This window comes from Oncorhynchus gorbuscha, linkage group LG03, assembly GCF_021184085.1.
Source record: "Oncorhynchus gorbuscha isolate QuinsamMale2020 ecotype Even-year linkage group LG03, OgorEven_v1.0, whole genome shotgun sequence".
Classification (NCBI taxonomy): Eukaryota; Metazoa; Chordata; class Actinopteri; order Salmoniformes; family Salmonidae; genus Oncorhynchus; species Oncorhynchus gorbuscha.
Genome location: NC_060175.1, coordinates 24,697,620 through 24,720,020, shown reverse-complemented (window position 1 = coordinate 24,720,020; position 22,401 = coordinate 24,697,620). Strand labels below are relative to the sequence as shown.

The following is a 22,401-nucleotide window of genomic DNA, read 5'->3' as shown; positions in this document are numbered from 1 at the left end:
TCTTCTCTCTGGTCCTGTCTCCCTCCCTCTGCTCCCATCTCCTCTCCTCTCTGGTCCAGTCTCCCCTTTCTGTCTCACTCCATCTGCTCCCTGTCTTCCCTCTTCTCTTTCTGGTCCTGCCCCCCCTCTCTCTGATCCTTTCTCCCTCTCCTCTATTCACATCTCTTTCCCTCTCTCTAAGATCCTGTATTTCTCCCTCTCTGATCCTCTGATCCTGTCTCCCTCTCCTTTATAAGGCCCTGTATTTCTCCTCTCTGATCCTGTCTCCCCTCTCCTTTATAAGGCCCTGTATTTCTCCTCTCTGATCCTGTCTCCCCTCTCCTTTATAAGGCCCTGTATTTCTCCCTCTCTGGATCTTTCCCCTCTTTAAGATCTTGTCTCTCTCTCCCTTTATAAGATCTTGTCTTTCTCTAGTCGCTAATTATTTCTTTCCCTCTCTCAGGCCCTGTGTTTCTCCCTCGCTGGTCCAGTCTCCGATCCCCTCTTTAATATCCTCTCTCTCTCCCTCTTTTTGATCCGGTCTCTCTCCCTTTCTAAGATCTTGTCTTTCTCCTTCTTTAAGATCCTGTCTTTCTCCCTCTCGTCCTTTCTTACTCTGTCTCTAAGATCCTGTCTTTCTCACTCACGAAGGTCCTGTCTCTCTCTCTGGCCCTGTTTCGACTATCTCCTATACCTTCTCATTGGTCCTGTCTAGCTCTCCTAACCCTTCTTTCTGATCCTGTGTCCCCTCTCCTCTCTAAGATCCTGTGTTTCTCCTTCTCTAGCAATCTGTTTCCTTCTCTGGTCAGATGCTTTAAGTGACATGAATTATTCAGGCCCGACTGATAGAGGCTGTAGCTCAGTGGCTTTTAAGCTCTTGGAGGGGGTGGTGCAACGCTAAAACAGCTCCCCATGACAAATGAACAATAATGGCATTACACACCATATTGCACCCAGTCCGACGCTTTATTATTCCCCCTCCTCTCAGACTAATGAACCACGGCCAACAAATAACCCAGATGAATTGGTAAAAGGTGGAAGGATGCATTTATAACTATGAGGGATGTGTACAATGTTCGGGCCTGGATAATCCTATTGTAAAACACAGGATGGAGTGTCCTAATGAAGCAGGTTCATTAGGGGGGACATAGATGGACTAGGGGGAACTATGATGGAGCTTCGATTGTCTACTGACTGACAGGAAGAGAGATAGGCGACCTAGGCTGAGCTGGACTGGCCTGGTTACACACCCTCTTAAAGTACATGTCTTCTTCATTTGTTTGTACAGTGGTGATGAAGGCATGAAACGTGTGCTCCTTCTTGTGTGTTTTTTTTTTTTGAGTTGTTCCACTTCATGGTTGTGAGTGTGACTACCTTTTTGACCTCTACTGGTTACACATCCACCATAGTTGAACGTTGCCAGAGAGCATTATGTGGATGGACAATATCAGAGGCAGCACAGCACGGTTCAAGTTAGAACAATAATGTGAAATGGGTAATACAGACAAACAGACAGAGAGATGAACAAGGCTATGGTTCATGGGAAGGGATGAAATGTTGAAGATTAAGGACATCTGCAGCCCTGGCAAGCTCCCATGATATATTCCACTCTAGCTAATACCACGAGCTCGTACTCTCCAATTAAGGTGCCACCAACCTCCTGTGCAAAGTACGTTATTCCTGCCCATGATGCAGGCATGATAGATATACAGTACTAGAAAATGGAATTATAAAAAAGTGTTAAACATATTTTATATTCTTCAAAGTAGCCACCTTTTGCACACACTTGGCATTTTGTCAACCAGCTTCATGAGGTAGTCACCTGGAATAAATTTCAATTGACAGGTGTGGAATTTCTTTCCTTCTTAATGCGTTTGAGCCAATCGGTTGTGTTGTGACAAGGTAGGGGTGGTATACAGAAGATACCCCTATTTGGTAAAAGACCAAGTCCATACTATGGCAAGAACAGCACTAATAAGCAAAGACAAATGACAGTCCATCATTGAATGAGTCGGTGTGTCAAAACTTTTGACTGGTACTGTATCTCAAGTTCGTATTCGGCCCATAATCTTGAGAGTATACTCTTCTATATAATCTCCAATACAGCTCCTCATGAAAACCCATAGTGTATACTAGCCTACCATTTTAGGAGGCTCTGCTATGTGAGGAGGACTGTGCCTGACGAAGACAGATCCTCACCTGGATCAGCTGGCCGCTAAAGCTCTGAAGCTAGAGAGAATTAGTGAGTCATAGTGGACTGCTGTTCTGTTACCCATCAAAGAAAGAGAGAGAGAGAGAGAGAGAGAGAGAGAGAGAGAGAGAGAGAGAGAGAGAGAGAGAGAGAGAGAGAGAGAGAGAGAGAGAGAGAGAGAGAGAGAGAGAGAGAGAGAGAGAGAGAGAGAGAGAGAGAGAGAGAGAGAGAGAGAGAGAGAGAGAGAGAAGAGAGAGAGAGAGAGAGAGAGAGAGAGAGAGAGAGAGAGAGAGAGAGAGAGAGAGAGAGAGAGAGAGAGAGAGAGAAAGAGAGAGAGAGAGAGAGAGAGAGAGAGAGAGAGAGAGAGAGAGAGAGAGAGAGAGAGAGAGAGTAGAGAGGACATATCATTAGTGTATCTCAACACAACCCCAGAACCAGCCTGGCCTCTGACAAACTCCAATCATAATGCTAAAACAAGCTGGGTGCTAGATTGGCTTATACTGCATGGTGCTTTTCTTCTAGGTCTCTAAGAGGTTTACATTGTCAGCAGGGCAACTCATTATTATGGCCTGCCTCCCTTCACCACACTCCTCTGAACTCAGCATGTACCGTATGCACTAAAGAGAGAGAGGGAGACAGAGAGAGAGAGAGGGGGAGAGAGAGAGAGAGGGAGAGAGCGAGAGGAGCAGCCCCATGGTTATACCACCACCAGCCCAGACACATAGCTTCTACAAGACCAGATCAACTAGTGCAGGACCCAGCTGAAGAACTCTGTCCAGGTGCTGATAGAGAACCTTACCACAGCGCTTGAGGAGGTAAAGGCCACCATGAGGAGAGAGATGGTGCAGGGTAAAGGAGATGGCAAAGGAGCTGCCTGTCATCAAGAGGGTGCTACAGCACAGAGAACAGACTGTAGAGACTCCCAGAGAGAAGCTGCAGCCCCTCACCACCCCTAACAACCCCACTGACCCACCTTTACCCTCAACCCCCTCATACCGACAACCCTTTACCCACACCCCCATTCAACAAGGAGGCTCACATGGGGACACCTACTACAGAGAGAAGCTCTCTGGCACCCCCTAATACACCCACACACCCCTCCTTGTACACAGGCCCTGTGTACTCCAGCCCCAGACCGTAAACCCACTAATCTGGTAAAACCCACTGAGGTGGCCATCCTCGTTGAATCAAATGGGAAATTCATCCAAGAGGATAGACTCTTCCCCCACCACAAGCTGTCCAAAATATGGTGCCCAAAAATGCCGGATGCACTCCACATCCTGTCCCAGCCTGACTTTGGCACACCAGGCCACATTATTATTCACACCGGCACCAACAACCTGCGAGAGGAGCAGGAGAGAGTAGGCAGCCTGGTCAACTGAGTAGCAGAGAGAGGGCCTCTGAGTGGTTCCTCAACTCCCACATCACCATCTCCACTCTGCTGCCCCGCAAAGACTTGCATCCCCGTACCATTCAGAAAGTCAACGCTGACATCACCAGAGGGTGTGGCCTACTCCCGAACGTACACGTTGCTCACCACCCAACAATCACCCCAGAGCACCTGCACAACCACTCCCACCTAAGGAAGCAGATAGTACAGATGTCTGCCAAGTCTCTAAAGGACGTGGCACTTGGTAGACAAACACCCCATGCCGTACTGGACAGAGGACCACCCAGAGACCCCTAACAGACCACTGCACCACCAAGGAGCCCCAGGCCCCTTCAACGCCCCACCAGACCCAGCGCACCCCACAGGCCCCACCCACCACCAGAGCATCACCACCTCCATCAGCGCAGCCAGACTGGGCACCGCCTACTACCCCACACCAGACCACCACCCCTACCAGACCAGAGAGGAAGCCCCCCGGCTCAGACCTGGCCCCCCTCCACTCCACAGGGCCCAACAGCAGGACCAGCGCAGCTACGCAGAGGTTATCAGAGGACAGCAGAACCCTGTAGGCTTGAGTGAGATTAAACAGCTCCTCCAATACACACGGACACACACACACACACACACACACACACACACACACACACACACACACACACACACACACACACACACACACACACACACACACACACACACACACACACACACCTATTGTACTAAAAATGTACTTGTTCATTGAATAGGAATATAAATATATATATATAACATAAAAATATTTGCTGTTATCCTTTTATCTTACTCTTAACAATTTATTAGTTAGTAGTTACTGTATTTCTTACTGTGCTATTCTTTCTTTTTGCAACATTAAATCACTATCAGTTAGCATGTGGAACATTCAGGGCCTAAACTCATCAACCTTTGGACTGAAGAGTTTAGCACTGGAGTTCAACAACAATTGTAACGATGTTGACGTCATCATTCTGCAGGAGACATGGTGTAAGGCTGACGTTGTCCCTCACTGCCCCACAGGCTACAGAGAGGTCATCATTCTGCAGGAGACATGGTGTAAGGCTGACGTTGTCCCTCACTGCCCCACAGGCTACAGAGAGGTCATCATTCTGCAGGAGACATGGTGTAAGGCTGACGTTGTCCCTCACTGCCCCACAGGCTTCATTCCCTCACTGCCCCACAGGCTACAGAGAGGTAATCATTCTGCAGGAGACATGGTGTAAGGCTGACGTTGTCCCTCACTGCCCCACAGGCTACAGAGAGGTCATCATTCTGCAGGAGACATGGTGTAAGGCTGACGTTGTCCCTCACTGCCCCACAGGCTACAGAGAGGTCATCATTCTGCAGGAGACATGGTGTAAGGCTGACGTTGTCCCTCACTGCCCCACAGGCTACAGAGAGGTAATCATTCTGCAGGAGACATGGTGTAAGGCTGACGTTGTCCCTCACTGCCCCACAGGCTACAGAGAGGTAATCATTCTGCAGGAGACATGGTGTAAGGCTGACGTTGTCCCTCACTGCCCCACAGGCTACAGAGAGGTAATCATTCTGCAGGAGACATGGTGTAAGGCTGACGTTGTCCCTCACTGCCCCACAGGCTACAGAGAGGTAATCATTCTGCAGGAGACATGGTGTAAGGCTGACGTTGTCCCTCACTGCCCACAGGCTACAGAGAGGTAATCATTCTGCAGGAGACATGGTGTAAGGCTGACGTTGTCCCTCACTGCCCCACAGGCTACAGAGAGGTAATCATTCTGCAGGAGACATGGTGTAAGGCTGACGTTGTCCCTCACTGCCCCACAGGCTACAGAGAGGTAATCATTCTGCAGGAGACATGGTGTAAGGCTGACGTTGTCCCTCACTGCCCCACAGGCTACAGAGAGGTAATCATTCTGCAGGAGACATGGGTGTAAGGCTGTAATCATTCTGCAGGAGACATTGTCCCTCACTGCCCCACAGGCTACAGAGAGGTAATCATTCTGCAGGAGACATGGTGTAAGGCTGACATTGTCCCTCACTGCCCCACAGGCTACAGAGAGGTAATCATTCTGCAGGAGACATGGTGTAAGGCTGACGTTGTCCTCACTGCCCCACAGGCTACAGAGAGGTAATCATTCTGCAGGAGACATGGTGTAAGGCTGACGTTGTCACTCACTGCCCCACAGGCTACAGAGAGGTAATCATTCTGCAGGAGACATGGTGTAAGGCTGACGTTGTCCTCACTGCCCCACAGGCTACAGAGAGGTAATCATTCTGCAGGAGACATGGTGTAAGGCTGACGTTGTCCCTCACTGCCCCACAGGCTACAGAGAGGTAATCATTCTGCAGGAGACATGGTGTAAGGCTGACGTTGTCACTCACTGCCCCACAGGCTACAGAGAGGTAATCATTCTGCAGGAGACATGGTGTAAGGCTGACGTTGTCACTCACTGCCCCACAGGCTACAGAGAGGTAATCATTCTGCAGGAGACATGGTGTAAGGCTGACGTTGTCACTCACTGCCCCACAGGCTACAGAGAGGTCATAATTCTGCAGGAGACATGGTGTAAGGCTGACGTTGTCACTCACTGCCCCACAGGCTACAGAGAGGTAATCATTCTGCAGGAGACATGGTGTAAGGCTGACGTTGTCCCTCACTGCCCCACAGGCTACAGAGAGGTAATCATTCTGCAGGAGACATAACATGGTGTAAGGCTGACGTTGTCCCTCACTGCCCCACAGGCTACAGAGAGGTAATCATTCTGCAGGAGACATGGTGTAAGGCTGACGTTGTCCCTCACTGCCCCACAGGCTACAGAGAGGTAATCATTCTGCAGGAGACATGGTGTAAGGCTGACGTTGTCCCTCACTGCCCCACAGGCTACAGAGAGGTAATCATTCTGCAGGAGACATGGTGTAAGGCTGACGTTGTCACTCACTGCCCCACAGGCTACAGAGAGGTAATCATTCTGCAGGAGACATGGTGTAAGGCTGACGTTGTCCCTCACTGCCCCACAGGCTACAGAGAGGTAATCATTCTGCAGGAGACATGGTGTAAGGCTGACGTTGTCAGGAGACTCACTGCCCCACAGGCTACAGAGAGGTAATCATTCTGCAGGAGACATGGTGTAAGGCTGACGTTGTCACTCACTGCCCCACAGGCTACAGAGAGGTAATCATTCTGCAGGAGACATGGTGTAAGGCTGACGTTGTCACTCACTGCCCCACAGGCTACAGAGAGGTAATCATTCTGCAGGAGACATGGTGTAAGGCTGCAGGAGACGTTGTCACTCACTGCCCCACAGGCTACAGAGAGGTAATCATTCTGCAGGAGACATGGTGTAAGGCTGACGTTGTCACTCACTGCCCCACAGGCTACAGAGAGGTAATCATTCTGCAGGAGACATGGTGTAAGGCTGACGTTGTCACTCACTGCCCCACAGGCTACAGAGAGGTAATCATTCTGCAGGAGACATGGTGTAAGGCTGACGTTGTCACTCACTGCCCCACAGGCTACAGAGAGGTAATCATTCTGCAGGAGACATGGTGTAAGGCTGACGTTGTCACTCACTGCCCCACAGGCTACAGAGAGGTAATCATTCTGCAGGAGACATGGTGTAAGGCTGACGTTGTCACTCACTGCCCCACAGGCTACAGAGAGGTAATCATTCTGCAGGAGACATGGTGTAAGGCTGACGTTGTCACTCACTGCCCCACAGGCTACAGAGAGGTAATCATTCTGCAGGAGACATGGTGTAAGGCTGACGTTGTCACTCACTGCCCCACAGGCTACAGAGAGGTAATCATTCTGCAGGAGACATGGTGTAAGGCTGACGTTGTCACTCACTGCCCCACAGGCTACAGAGAGGTAATCATTCTGCAGGAGACATGGTGTAAGGCTGACGTTGTCACTCACTGCCCCACAGGCTACAGAGAGGTAATCATTCTGCAGGAGACATGGTGTAAGGCTGACGTTGTCACTCACTGCCCCACAGGCTACAGAGAGGTAATCATTCTGCAGGAGACATGGTGTAAGGCTGACGTTGTCACTCACTGCCCCACAGGCTACAGAGAGGTAATCATTCTGCAGGAGACATGGTGTAATCATTCTGCAGGAGACATGGTGTAAGGCTGACGTTGTCACTCACTGCCCCACAGGCTACAGAGAGGTAATCATTCTGCAGGAGACATGGTGTAAGGCTGACGTTGTCACTCACTGCCCCACAGGCTACAGAGAGGTAATCATTCTGCAGGAGACATGGTGTAAGGCTGACGTTGTCACTCACTGCCCCACAGGCTACAGAGAGGTAATCATTCTGCAGGAGACATGGTGTAAGGCTGACGTTGTCACTCACTGCCCCACAGGCTACAGAGAGGTAATCATTCTGCAGGAGACATGGTGTAAGGCTGACGTTGTCACTCACTGCCCCACAGGCTACAGAGAGGTAATCATTCTGCAGGAGACATGGTGTAAGGCTGACGTTGTCACTCACTGCCCCACAGGCTACAGAGAGGTAATCATTCTGCAGGAGACATGGTGTAAGGCTGACGTTGTCACTCACTGCCCCACAGGCTACAGAGAGGTAATCATTCTGACAGGAGACATGGTGTAAGGCTGACGTTGTCACTCACTGCCCCACAGGCTACAGAGAGGTAATCATTCTGCAGGAGACATGGTGTAAGGCTGACGTTGTCACTCACTGCCCCACAGGCTACAGAGAGGTAATCATTCTGCAGGAGACATGGTGTAAGGCTGACGTTGTCACTCACTGCCCCACAGGCTACAGAGAGGTAATCATTCTGCAGGAGACATGGTGTAAGGCTGACGTTGTCACTCACTGCCCCACAGGCTACAGAGAGGTAATCATTCTGCAGGAGACATGGTGTAAGGGACGTTGTCACTCACTGCCCCACAGGCTACAGAGAGGTAATCATTCTGCAGGAGACATGGTGTAAGGCTGACGTTGTCACTCACTGCCCCACAGGCTACAGAGAGGTAATCATTCTGCAGGAGACATGGTGTAAGGCTGACGTTGTCACTCACTGCCCCACAGGCTACAGAGAGGTAATCATTCTGCAGGAGACATGGTGTAAGGCACGTTGTCACCACTGCCCCACAGGCTACAGAGGTAATCATTCTGCAGGAGACATGGTGTAAGGCTGACGTTGTCACTCACTGCCCCACAGGCTACAGAGAGGTAATCATTCTGCAGGAGACATGGTGTAAGGCTGACGTTGTCACTCACTGCCCCACAGGCTACAGAGAGGTAATCATTCTGCAGGAGACATGGTGTAAGGCTGACGTTGTCACTCACTGCCCCACAGGCTACAGAGAGGTAATCATTCTGCAGGAGACATGGTGTAAGGCTGACGTTGTCACTCACTGCCCCACAGGCTACAGAGAGGTAATCATTCTGCAGGAGACATGGTGTAAGGCTGACGTTGTCACTCACTGCCCCACAGGCTACAGAGAGGTAATCATTCTGCAGGAGACATGGTGTAAGGCTGACGTTGTCACTCACTGCCCCACAGGCTACAGAGAGGTAATCATTCTGCAGGAGACATGGTGTAAGGCTGACGTTGTCACTCACTGCCCCACAGGCTACAGAGAGGTAATCATTCTGCAGGAGACATGGTGTAAGGCTGACGTTGTCACTCACTGCCCCACAGGCTACAGAGAGGTAATCATTCTGCAGGAGACATGGTGTAAGGCTGACGTTGTCACTCACTGCCCCACAGGCTACAGAGAGGTAATCATTCTGCAGGAGACATGGTGTAAGGCTGACGTTGTCACTCACTGCCCCACAGGCTACAGAGAGGTAATCATTCTGCAGGAGACATGGTGTAAGGCTGACGTTGTCACTCACTGCCCCACAGGCTACAGAGAGGTAATCATTCTGCAGGAGACATGGTGTAAGGCTGACATTGTCACTCACTGCCCCACAGGCTACAGAGAGGTAATCATTCTGCAGGAGACATGGTGTAAGGCTGACGTTGTCACTCACTGCCCCACAGGCTACAGAGAGGTAATCATTCTGCAGGAGACAGCTAAGACATTGTAACTCATTACAGAGAGGTAATCATTCTGCAGGAGACATGGTGTAAGGCTGACATTGTCCCTCACTGCCCCACAGGCTACAGAGAGGTAATCATTCGGCAGGAGACATGGTGTAAGGCTGACGTTGTCACTCACTGTCCCACAGGCTACAGAGAGGTAATCATTCTGCAGGAGACATGGTGTAAGGCTGACGTTGTCACTCACTGCCCCACAGGCTACAGAGAGGTAATCATTCTGCAGGAGACATGGTGTAAGGCTGACGTTGTCACTCACTGCCCCACAGGCTACAGAGAGGTAATCATTCTGCAGGAGACATGGTGTAAGGCTGACAATGTCACTCACTGCCCCACAGGCTACAGAGAGGTAATCATTCTGCAGGAGACATGGTGTAAGGCTGACATTGTCACTCACTGCCCCACAGGCTACAGAAAGGTAATTGTGCCGTCACAGAAACACAGCTCTGTCAATAGAGGCAGAGACTCTGTAGGATTAATCGTTTGGTACAAATCCGAACTACAAAATCTAATTGAACCCCTCAAAATTGGTAAATATCACATTTGGTTAAAATGCACCGTCAACAAAAACGGAAGGGATCTGTTGAAGCTGTCGAATCCAATGGTAAGGTAAGGGGGGACTCTTTCGGGAGATTCACCTACTGCTCACCTCTTGGCCAGAGCACAGTAGACTATATGATCACAGACCTTGGCCCTTTCTCTCTCAGCTCATTCACTGTCAAGCCACTAACACCTCTGTCTGATCACAGCCAAATGACGATGTTCCACAAAAGAACAGACATGGAAACAACCACACATTCACAGTCCAGTAAGCTGTAGAACATCAGAAATTCATTCAGATGGGCCCAAAACAGCACAGAAGAATACCAGAAAGCAACCGGTAACCAAAATATCCAAACACTCTTATATAACTTTCTGGATACCACATTCACTCGCAGTAAAGAAGGCATCAATCTAGCAGTACAAAACATCAACTATATATTCAGACCAACGGCAAAAGAAGCACAACTGAAATTGATCAAAAACAAAACAAAAAAGACCACAGATGACAACTGGTTTGATGCAGATTGTACAATTACAAGGAATAAACTTAGAACACCATCCAACCAAAAGCACAGAGACCCAAATAATGGTGAATTAGTCCTTCATTACTGTGAGACTTTAAAACTCTGTAAACGTACACTGAGAGGCAAAAAGCACAGTTCAACGGCAATCAGCTGACAATAATTGAGGAATCCATAAACACAAACAAATTCTGGAAAAATTGGAGAAAGATTTAAAAAAATAAAAACAAGAGGTATTAGCGATACAAAATGGTGACATATAGACAACCCATTTTAAAACACTCTACAACACCGTTCAAATTGACGCAAACACAGAACATCTAAAATACAGTGACCCCCTCTCATTACCAAGCCCTGCAACGTCAAGAGCTGAGCAAAGACAAGAGTCCCCTCATCCAGCTGGTCCTGGAGCTGAGTTCACAAACCTGTTCTACCAACACACTGAAGTCCCAGGACCAGAACATCCAATCAATCAGAATAAAACAAATTACAACAGAGTCAAAACAAAACGTCATTGCTTATTGGGAAACACAAACACAAGCACAAAGCAGAATGCAGTGCTATCTGGCCATGAATCGACAGTACACCGTGGCTAACTATTTGACCATGGTTACTGATCAAAACCTTAGAAAAACCTTGACAAAGTACAGGCAGTGAGCACAGCCTTGCCATTGAGAAGGGTAGACACAGGAAAACCTGGCTTCCTGTAGAGGAAAGGCTGTGCAACCACTGCACAACAGCAGCACCTGAGACAGAGCTGCATTTCCTGACAAAATGTAAAAAATATATAAAACAATTAGAGAGTGTCATGTCCCCAAATTTGAAACCATTATTCAAGGTTTCAAAGACCTCTCTGATGAGAATAGGCTACCCGTCCTGTTGGGGGAGGACGCAGAGAGGACGCTGTGGGTTGGCAGCGCACTACATTGCTGCCTGCCATAAGATGAGGGACAGTATCTGACAGACCGAGCAACCAACCTGCACATCAATCAATCAAATGTATTTATAAAGCCCTTCTTACATCAGCTGATGTCACAAAATGCTGTACAGAAAACCAGCCTAAAACCCCAAACAGCAAGCAATGCAAGTGTAGAAGCACGGTGGCTAGGAAAAACTCCCTAGAAAGGCCAAAACCTAAGAAGAGACCTAGAGAGGAACCAGGCTATGAGGGGTGGCCGGTCCTCTAATGGCTGTGCCGGGTGGAGATTATAACAGAGCGTGGCGAAGATGTTAAAATGTTAATTGATGACCAGCAGGGTCAAATAATAATAATCATAGTGGTTGTCGAGGGTCCACAGTTCAGCACCTCAGCAGTAAATATCAGTTGGCTTTTCATAGCCGATCATTCAGAGTGTCTCTACCGCTGCTGCTGTCTCTAGAGAGTTGAAAACAGCAGGTTTGAGACAGGTAGCACGTCCGGTGAACAGGTCAGGGTTCCATAGCCGCAGGCAGAACAGTTTAAACTGGAGCAGCAGCACGGCCAGGTGGACTGGGGACAGCAAGGAGTCATCAGGCCAGGTAGTCCTGAGGCATGGTCCTAGGGCTCAGGTCCCCCAAGAGAGAGAAAAAAAGAAAGAAAGAGAGAAAGAGAGAGAATTAGAGAGAGCATACTTAAATTCACACAGGGCATCTGATAAGACAGGAGAAGTACTCCAGATATAACAGACTGACCCTAGCCCCCTGACACATAAACTACTGCAGCACAAATACTGGAGGCTGAGACAGGAGGGGTGTGGAGACACTGTGGCCCCATCCAACATGTACTCTATGCCTATTTTTATTGTTCAATGTTTTGTAAATATCCAAAGTAATATTTGGCAATATGTACATTGTTTACATCCAATAAAGGAAATAGAATTGAATTGAATTGAATTGAGAGAGAGAGAGAGAGAGAGAGAGAGAGAGAGACGGAGAGAGAGAGAGAGAGATACCAACATACCAATTAGGATTTGGCTAAAAATACTTGAATCAGTCATAGAGCCCATTGCCCTTTATGGTTGTGAGGTCTGGGGTCCGCTCACCAACCAAGACTTCACAAAATGGGACAAACACCAAATTGAGACTCTGCACACAGAATTCTGCAAAAATATCCTCCGTGTACAATGTAAAACATCAAATAATGCATGCAGAGCAGAATTAGGCCGATACCCACTAATTATCAAAATCCAGAAATGAGCCATTAAATTCTACAAACACCTAAAAGGAAGCGATTCACAAACCTTCCATAACAAAGCCATCACCTACAGAGAGATGACCTGGGGCTCTGTTCACAAACACAAACACACCCTACAGAGCCCCAGGACAACAGCACAATTAGACCCAACCAAATCATGAGAAAACAAAAAGATAATTACTTAACACATTGGAAAGAATTAACAAAAAAACAGAGAAACTAGAATGCTATTTGGCCCTACACAGAGAGTACACAGCGGCAGAATACCTGACCACTGCGACTGACCCAAAATTAAGGAAAGCTTTGACTATGTACAGACTCAGTGAGCATAGCCTTGCTATTGAGAAAGGCCGCCGTAGGCAGACATGGCTCTCAAGAGAAGACAGGCTATGCGCTCACTACCCACAAAATGAGGTGGAAACTGAGCTGCACTTCCTAACCTCCTGCCCAATGTATGACCATATTAGAGATACATATTTCCCCCAGATCACACAGATCCACAAAGAATTCGAAAACAAATCCAATTTTGAAAAACTCCCATATCTACTGGGTGAAATTCCACAGTGTGCCATCACAGCGGCAAGATTTGTGACCTGTTGCCACGAGAAAAGGGCAACCAGTGAAGAACAAACACCATTGTAAATACAACCCATATTTATGCTTATTTATTTTATCTTGTGTCCTTTAACTATTTGTACATTGTATATATATATATATATAATATGACATTTGTAATGTCTTTACTGTTTTGAAACTTCTGTATGTGTAATGTTTCCTGTTCATTTTTGTTGTTTTTCACTTTATATATTCACTTTGTATGTCATCTACCTCACTTGCTTTTTCAATGTTAACACATGTTTCCCATGCCAATAAAGCCCTTGAATTGAATTGAATTGAGAGAGAGAGAGAGAGAGAGAGAGAGAGAGAGAGAGAGAGAGAGAGAGAGAGAGAGAGAGAGACCACAATATGTACATTGTTACGTCATGCCAATAAAGCAAATTGAATTGAGAGAGAGATAGAGCTAGATATAGAGATATAGAGATACCACAAAAGCTTTCAACTCTTAACTGATATAACATGTTGTTTTCAAGGCTGTGCAATACCTGCATCTAGCTTACGCAATAGTTGATACACTGTTTCAAGGTTATTCCAAACACGCTACCACTCCTGACCTCCAGCCTATCATACAGTAGATTACACATAATTATCTACATGCATGCACATCTAGTCGTTGTTCTATCCAGTATCCTTGGTCTACTATGTCTGTCTACAGCTCAGCTCCTAACCCCCACCAGGACCTACTGTTCTGTACTCTTCATCTACACAGCTCCACATCTTTAACATCGCATAACATAGTTTTCTTCTCTCTAAGCTCCTCTGCTTCTTTATGCATTCATGTTATGGCCCACATGAACCAGGGAGCCTTGCTTGTCTGTTTGGGGTTACTGAGTATGTACGATGCACCAGATGTGTGTTTTGATAAGTGTTGTGATAATCAACGGAATCAACCAGGTACTCTAACCTCCTCTGCCTTTCAATCAACTCCAGAATGCACTGAAGAAGAGGATGAATGCTTCCCAAATGGAACTCTATTCATTATATAGCGCACTACCTTTGTGTGGAAAAGTAGTACATTATAAAGGGAAAGGGGTACCATTTGGACGCTGAAGATGAATTCACTGCAGAGGGTGGACTTTGACTCCAGTCAAAGTCCACTTTGTATGGACAGTCCCTGGGTAGATGCATCATACAAGCCTTGTGTAAGGAGCACAGATAAATCAGGTTGTCAAAAATGCTTTGTGTGTTTTCTTCATGTCATCTATCTTTTAATGGCTGCAGGAAAGAAACACTGCAATTTTAACCCCCTTGGAAATGAATTCATTCAACGCAACAGCAGCCATGTGTTCCAATTTACTCCTTGGTGTGTGTGATACAAATGCCTGCCAGTGGAGTGCATTTGCAAAATGAACAGGTCAAGCTGATTTAACATAAATAATCATTTCAGTGGAGCAGTGGGTGGGGGGTTTTGGCAGTAATCTCATACCCTATGGATGGGCTCTCATTATTGATTGCTAAATAATCATTTGGATTTGAGGCCAAACAAAATCTAAGACACAGCATAGTAGTCTACATGATGACAATATCAATCAATGAAAATCTGTCACAACATGACCATAATAAATACTCTGCCTAAATAACTTAGTTTAGTTTAAAGGAGCTTCATGTCTCTATAGCTCGATCCACAGAGAGGGGCAAAACATGAGCACTATCGCACTTCATCCTGGTCTCATAGACTAGCCGTAACATAGTAAATGTAAGTCTGGTACACTCAAATGAATATGATGGGTTACGTTTGGTATGGTTACATAAGACAAATGGTTACTTAAGGCAAAATTAAAGTAGGGTGGTTGGTCGGGCTAGTTGGTTGGATGGATAGGTGGGTGGGCATATAATGCAAACATCTAGCAACCAAAACAACGTTTCATCAAGGACAATTAAAAAAATTGCTAATAACTTTTCAACTACTTACTTACTTTTTAGCTACTTTGCAACCACTTAGCATGTTAGCTAACCCTTCCCCCAACCTTAACCATTTTATCTAACCCTTCAAGCTAAGTTCTAAACTTAACCTTAACTCCTAACCCCCTAGCCTAGCTAACATTAGCCAGCTAGCTAACATTAGCATCGAGGTAGAATTTTTGACATATACATTTAGAAAATTCGTATCATATTGTACATTTTGCTAAATCGTAACATATTGTACATTTAACAAATGTGTAACGTATAATATGAATTGTAATTCATAAAACATATCATATTAAATTTAATGTCTGGGATTTACCTACAGAATAATAATACAAAATGCTCTGAGACCAGGTTGAGCACTCTGGTAGATTAAATCAGACAAAGTGTGTGTTGAGTTGTCCCTAGACAGGTACAGTTGTAATGTGATATGCTACCTGGTGTTGTGAACATCTGCTTCTGTTTTCCCCTTTGGAGCTCACAGAGCATCTGTTCTGAGGAGGTGGGACATGTTGGCTGGTTAGGGTTGTCTTTCGGGTTGTCACATTGTGTAATTACTTCTATGTTAGACTGTGTCCTTGTGTGGAGACTTCTATATTAGACTGTGTCTCTGTGTAGAGACATCTATGTTAGACTGTGTCCTTGTGTGGAGACTTCTATGTTAGACTGTGTCTCTGTGTAGAGACTTCTATGTTTGACTGTGTCTCTGTGTGGAGACTTCTATGTTTGACTGTGTCCCTGTGTGGAGACTTCTATGTTAGACTGTGTCCCTGTGTGGAGACATCTATGTTAGACTGTGTCCCTGTGTGGAGACTTCTATGTTAGACTGTGTCCCTGTGTGGAGACTTCTATGTTAGACTGTGTCCCTGTGTGGAGACTTCTATGTTAGACTGTGTCCCTGTGTGGAGACATCTATGTTATACTGTGTCCGTGTGTGGAGACTTCTATATTAGACTGTGTCTCTGTGTGGAGACTTCTATGTTAGACTGTGTCCCTGTGTGGAGACATCTATGTTATACTGTGTCCGTGTGTCGGGATTTCTATGTTAGACTGTGTCCCTGTATGGAAACTTACTTATGTTAAACTGTGTGGATGTATAGAGATTACTATGTTAGACTGTGTCCCTGTGTAGAAACGTACGTATGTTAGACTGTGTGGATGTATAGATTTCTATGTTAGACTGTGGGAATTTGATTTGATTTAGTGTAGGTTCTGTCAGCACCAGCCATGGATACGTTCACTAATGGCTTTTATGGGTGACGTTTATGTGACAGTCGGGGATGGAGAGAGGAAGAGGTATGTCGCTCTCTTTAGAAAGCCAGCATGGCGGCGTGGTTAGGACATCAATATTTAGTAGCCTTGCGGGGGTCAAGGCAGGCAGAATGTATTCAGCACTATTTAATAAAGCATGCCATCGGCCGGCTCCAGCTCTCCCTCTCTCTTTCAGCCTGCCAGCTGATTGATTGTTGTGCTGCTTGTATTAATAATCTCGCCAGTGTTTTTGTGTTTGTCGTCGGTGTGGAGGGATAGCAGTAGCCTTGCTAGTTTAATAGGAATGGTGAATAAAAGGGTGAACTCTATGAGTGACGAGGCACCCAGGAAGTGATATAATGCAGGGACTTTTCTACAAATGGTGTAATCCACTGTAGCCCTACGTACATCAGAAGATAAGTCAGTAAATTAAACGTATGGTAGGGCTGTTGGGTGGGCTAAAACTAAACTGGGCCAGGGTCCAATAGTGGTCAACTTTGATGCTAAATCTGGACTGATCCTAAAAATATACCAAGCTCCAAGTATTTACACATACCTGTATAGTATTAAAAACAACTTATACCGAACAAAAAATATAAACGCAACATGCAACAATTTCAATGATTTTACTGAGTTACAGTTCATATAAGGAAATCAGTCAATTAAATAAATTCATTAGGCCCTAATCTATGGATTTCACATGACTGGGCAGAGACACAGCCAAGGGTGGGCCTGGGAGGACATAGGCCCAACCATTTGGGAGCCAGGCCCAGCCAATCAGAATTTGTTTTTTACCAACAAAAGGGGTTTATTAAAGACATAAATACTCCTCAGTTTCATCAGCTGTCTGGGAGGCTGGTCTCAGACGATGCCGCAGGTGAAAAAGCCGGATGTGGAGGTCCTGGGATGGCGTGGTTATACATGGTCTGCGGTTCTGAGATCGGTGCCAAATTCTCTAAAACGATGTTGGAGGCGGTTTATGGTAGAGAAATTAACAAATTCTCTGGCAACAGTTCTGGTGGACAATCCTGCAGTCAGCATGCCAATTGCACGCTCCCTCAAAATTTGAGACATCTGTGGCATTGTGTTGTGTGACAAAACTGCACATTTTAGAGTGGCCTTTTATTTCCCCCAGCACAAGGTGCACCTGTGTATTGATAATGCTGATTAATCAGCTTCTTTAACAGAGATGTAAACAAATGTGAGCCCAAAATTGGAGTGTCACGGTTGTGTGGAGAGACGGACCAAGGCACAGCATGATTAAAGTTCCACATATTTATTTACGCGAAACTTCCAAACAAAAAGAAACAAACAACGGACCGTGACATTAGAGGTGCCACATGCACTAACTCAAAACAAGATCCCACAAAACATAGTGGGGAAATGGCTGCCTAAATATGATCCCCAATCAGAGACAACGATAAACAGCTGCCTCTGATTGGGAACCATACCAGGCTAACATAGAAATAAAACACCTAGATAGGAACACCCCCCCAACCCCCGAGTCACACCCCGACCTAACCAAATTAGAGAATAAAAAGTCTCTCTATGGTCAGGGCGTGACAGTGACCCCCCAAAGGTTCTGACTCTGGCCGCAAAACCTGAAACCAACTGGGGAGGGTAGGGGGGTGACTAGTGTTGGTGGTGGCTCCGGTGCGGGTCTTTGCCCTTTCCCAGACCACGGGTCCTGCCATGGAGCCGGGTAGAACGGCGTGCCCTGACTGGGCATTGGCGCAGAGGGCACCCAGCCATGGAGCTGGGTTGGACGCCGCACCCGGCGTGGGCACCGGCACCGAGGAAGGCTCCGGCCATGGATCGGGACTGGCCCCCTTGCCTGGGCATTGGCGCAGAGGAAGGCTCCGGCCTTGGAGCGGGACTGGACGCTGTGTCTGGATGCCGTGCCTGGACTGGGCACCGACACAGAGGAAGCCTCCTGCCATGGAGCAGGACTGGACACCGTGCCTGGACTGGATATCGGCGCAGAGGAAGGATCCTGCCATGGAGCGGGACTGGCCCATCATGCCTGGAAGCTCCGGACCGTTGACTGTCGTAGGATGTCCCGGAACGTTGACCGTCACAGGAGGTTCCAGATCGTGGACCGTCACAGGAGGTTCCAGATCGTGGACCGTCGCAGGAGGTTCCGGATCGTGGACCATCGCAGGAGGTTCCAGACCGGGAACCGTCGCTGGAAGCTCCTGACCAAGGACCGTCGACGGCAGCTCCGGCCCGGGAATGGTCCGGCACAGGTGGCACCGGACTGGTGACACGCACTTCAGGGTGAGTGCGGGAAACAGGCACAGGACGTACCGGACTGGGGAGGCGCACTGGAGGCCTGATGCGTAGAGCCGGCACAAATTGTACCGAATGATGACACACTTCACACGGCGAGTGCGGGGAACTGGCACAGGACGTACTGGGCTGTGAAGGCACACTGGAGACTTGGTGCGTAGAGCTGGCACAGATGGTGCCGGGCTGAGAAGGTGCTTTTCAGCGCGCCTGCGCTGCAGCATACTCCTTGCCAAAACCTCTCTCCGGTGTCTCTCATTACCTTCCTCTATCGACTCCCACACAGGCTCTGGCCCTCTCCGCTGCTCAACTGCTCGCTCCGGCGCCCACCCCGTGTGCCACTCCCCAAAAACTATTTGAGCTGTCCTTTGGGCTCTCTCTGTGGCCGTGAACCCCGGCATCGTCGCTGTCCTCCCTTCTCTCCCTGCGTCTGCTTCCAAGGAAGGCTTTCGTGTCCTGACATGATTTCCTCCCAAGTCCATGTTGTCTTCTCCTTCTTCATCTCCTCCCAAGGCCAGGATATCTTCTCCTCCTGGGCATGCTGCTTGGTCCTGTTGTGGTGGGATCTTCTGTCACGGTTGTGTGGAGAGACGGACCAAGGCGCAGCGTGATTAAAGTTCCACATATTTATTTATGCGAACCTTCCAAACAAAAAGAAACAAACAACGAACCGTGACATTAGAGGTGCCACATGCACTAACTCAAAACAAGATCCCACAAAACACAGTGGGGAAATGGCTGCCTAAATATGATCCCCAATCAGAGGCAACAATAAACAGCTGCCTCTGATTGGGAACCATACCAGGCCAACATAGAAATAAAACACTTAGATAGGAACACGCCCCCTAGTCACACCCCGACCTAACCAAAATAGAGAATAAAAAGGCTGTCTATGGTCAGGGCATGACATTGAGAGAGAAAAGCTTTTTGTGAATATGGAAAATTCCTGGGATTGCTGAGCTTTTATTTGAGCTCATGAAACATGGGATCAATACTTTACATGTTGCGTTTATATTTTTGTCCAGTATACAGTATTTGCACTTATTCCTTTTGGAGGTTGTGTTGAGTATTTGTAATAAAACCTAGGCTATTGACCGAAGCACACATATAATCAGTAAACATTGAGTGAATTTCAGTCAATACGTTTTATTACAAATACTCAATGCAATACTCAATGTACAAAAATATTGTTTTTAATATGTTTAAAATGTACACTCAGGAAATATATTGCTCTTCGTTTTCTGGATATCTAAGTGTTCCATACTCCGGGAAGTGACTGAATAGTACCAGTAGTATTGACACAGACAGAACAGTAGTCTAATATAATCAAAACAATAGAAAGAGAGAAGTCAGGAGAGAAGTCAGGAGTTAGAGAAAAAGAGATAGCTTTACTATAAAGAAGGCGTCTCTAGCAGAAGTTGCAACATCTCATCATACACGCATACATGGTGAATATATTAATATGCCATTTTAATGTTGATTAGATGTACCTTACAAAATATGTTATTTCGTGAGTAGAAGCAAGACTGGCAAGCTGCTTTGATACTTGTAAAAGTAAAGAGAAATACAAATATACTAAAATAATTCCACAACAATTCTAATAATCCAAGCTCCAATTTTATAATAGTTATGTGCGTCTCATTGTATGGATAAAATCCCAGTTTTGCAGAATCACAAATAAACTGAACTCAAAGCTGTGAAAATACACAGATACTCTTACATTTCTGTAACCCCTTGTTAGTTCATTTGCTATTGTAGGGGAGGAGCGGTGTCTAGACGATGCAAACATTACAAACGGAATGAGAAGACACACTACTCCATACAGATGTAGGAACTTCATTTGAGCCAGAATGCTATAACAGAAAAATAATCCTGCAGCAGCAGGAAATGTGAATTATTATGTGGATTATAATGAATGGACATTTTTGTAGGAGTTGATACATTTTTCATAATGAGAAAATCAAGTCTGAAATGTTTACATTTCTTCAGAAGCCTTTTTAAACCTCAAATACACTCCACGTTGAAAATGTCCTGCATTGCAGTAAAGTTCTCCTGCAGCAGGGTGATCAAATTCATATCCTACATCTGTATGCACCTCCAATCATCATGCACAAACAAACAATAAGACATAAGAAAGCACTGTGTATCAGCAAATATGCATAATTCTCTTTTTATTGTTTTCTAGCCAGTTCACTAATTCCCCCTTTAGGATCCATACAGGGAAAGGACTGATGCTGTCAAGGGAAACAGCTTGTACAGTATCGTGACCCAAACACAAACAACGGTGAGATCAAGGCTAAAGTTCTGAACTAGAAGTTCTAAATCAGTCATCGAACGTTCCGTGATTCAGCAGTCTTTAAGGTTTGTTGAAGGTTTGAGAGTGGACTGTCTCTCTGTGCGCTTAGTCTTGCTTTGTTTAGAAGAGCATATAGCAACAGGAAGGGCACTGTATTGTGTCTCTGCCATCATTCCTGGTCTTCCTGTTACCTCATGTTTATACAGTGGTCAGGTGTCTGTAGATGGTGGGCAACTGTACCCAGAGGTCATGGTGAACTTTATCACAAAGCAACCGCATAAAAAACAAATGGGTCACAATTCTATGCGGAGATTGCTTTGAGAAGCTGGAGAAAGCAGGAGGTGTAAAGAGGACCAGTTCACAGAGGCTGTTGGTGGACATACAGCATATTATTTTTTTTAAGACTTAGGTGAGGATGAAGGCAGGACAAAAGACATCTCTTTGAAGGAGTGAAGCACATGACCAAATGTATCCCTTTCAAAATGGCAACCAGTTACTGGGACGTCACCAGGAGGGGTGGAGCAGCAGGCATGTTAGGTGAAAGGCATGATGAGTCTGTGCAGCCTTGAGAAAGTCCCGGGTTTGCCTTAATACAAAAACAAACAAAATAGGGGGAAATTGGCTATTCGGTAACTCAGAAAATGCCCTTTTTTTATATGCTTTGAACATGTGTGCAGAGAATGATACATTTCATGAGCACTTTCATTTACACCATAAAGGGGCTGACTAGGCCTCCTGTATACCTGTTCCACAATATACTGTTTATTCTCAACTCTTTCTTTTGAATTAGTGTTGATCAGAACAGTTACCGACAGAGAGACACAAGCCATCTATTAACATTTCAAATGAAGTTCATCGGGACAACATTGATGAAGTAATTTTGAGTCCCAATCATGAGATGCACCAGGTACATTTTCTTGGTGGATACAGATGTGTGATTCTTTCTTTTACCCAACAAGCTGTTTTTCTCAAGGATATTTACAAAGACATCTTTTTTTTCAGGACCTACAGTTCGTGTACCTATAGCTACAGTATGACAAATGCAATGTTACATTCCTGTATTATGTGAAATTGATATGAAATAAATGATAATACCAAGATGGAATACTAACAGTAATATAACATGAATACTCAACATGAAGAGCAGTGAATAGATCAGCACCACCTCTTTAATGGTGACATACA

General features: G+C 46.3%; 2 protein-coding genes across 2 annotated transcripts in view; one reads left to right on the top strand and one right to left on the bottom strand.

The window, feature by feature from the left end:
* The first annotated feature begins 3,819 nt into the window (after positions 1 to 3,819).
* Positions 3,820 to 18,898, top strand: LOC124016615 (homeobox protein Hox-A4-like). Its single transcript, XM_046332146.1, has 3 exons — positions 3,820 to 4,125; positions 18,312 to 18,592; positions 18,715 to 18,898. Exons 1-3 carry the CDS (start codon positions 3,820 to 3,822, stop codon positions 18,896 to 18,898), a joined length of 771 nt encoding a protein of 256 aa, XP_046188102.1.
* A 2,162-nt stretch (positions 18,899 to 21,060) lies between these two features.
* Positions 21,061 to 22,401, bottom strand: part of LOC124029066 (neurofascin-like) — a 90,123-nt gene continuing 88,782 nt past the window's right edge. The window contains exon 27 of the transcript XR_006837717.1: positions 21,061 to 21,802. The gene's annotated coding sequence lies outside the window, so the exon portion shown is untranslated. The remainder of the gene's footprint in view (positions 21,803 to 22,401) is intronic.

Bases quoted from the DNA above. Each gene is read 5' to 3' on its own strand.
- LOC124016615 (XM_046332146.1), top strand. From the start codon at position 3,820: ATGCCGTACTGGACAGAGGACCACCCAGAGACCCCTAACAGACCACTG. The intron at 4,126-18,311 runs GTAGGCTTGAGT...GCCCTTTCCCAG, and splicing joins TCAGAGGACAGCAGAACCCT to ACCACGGGTCCTGCCATGGA. The intron at 18,593-18,714 runs GTGCCTGGACTG...TGACCGTCACAG, and splicing joins ATGGAGCAGGACTGGACACC to GAGGTTCCAGATCGTGGACC.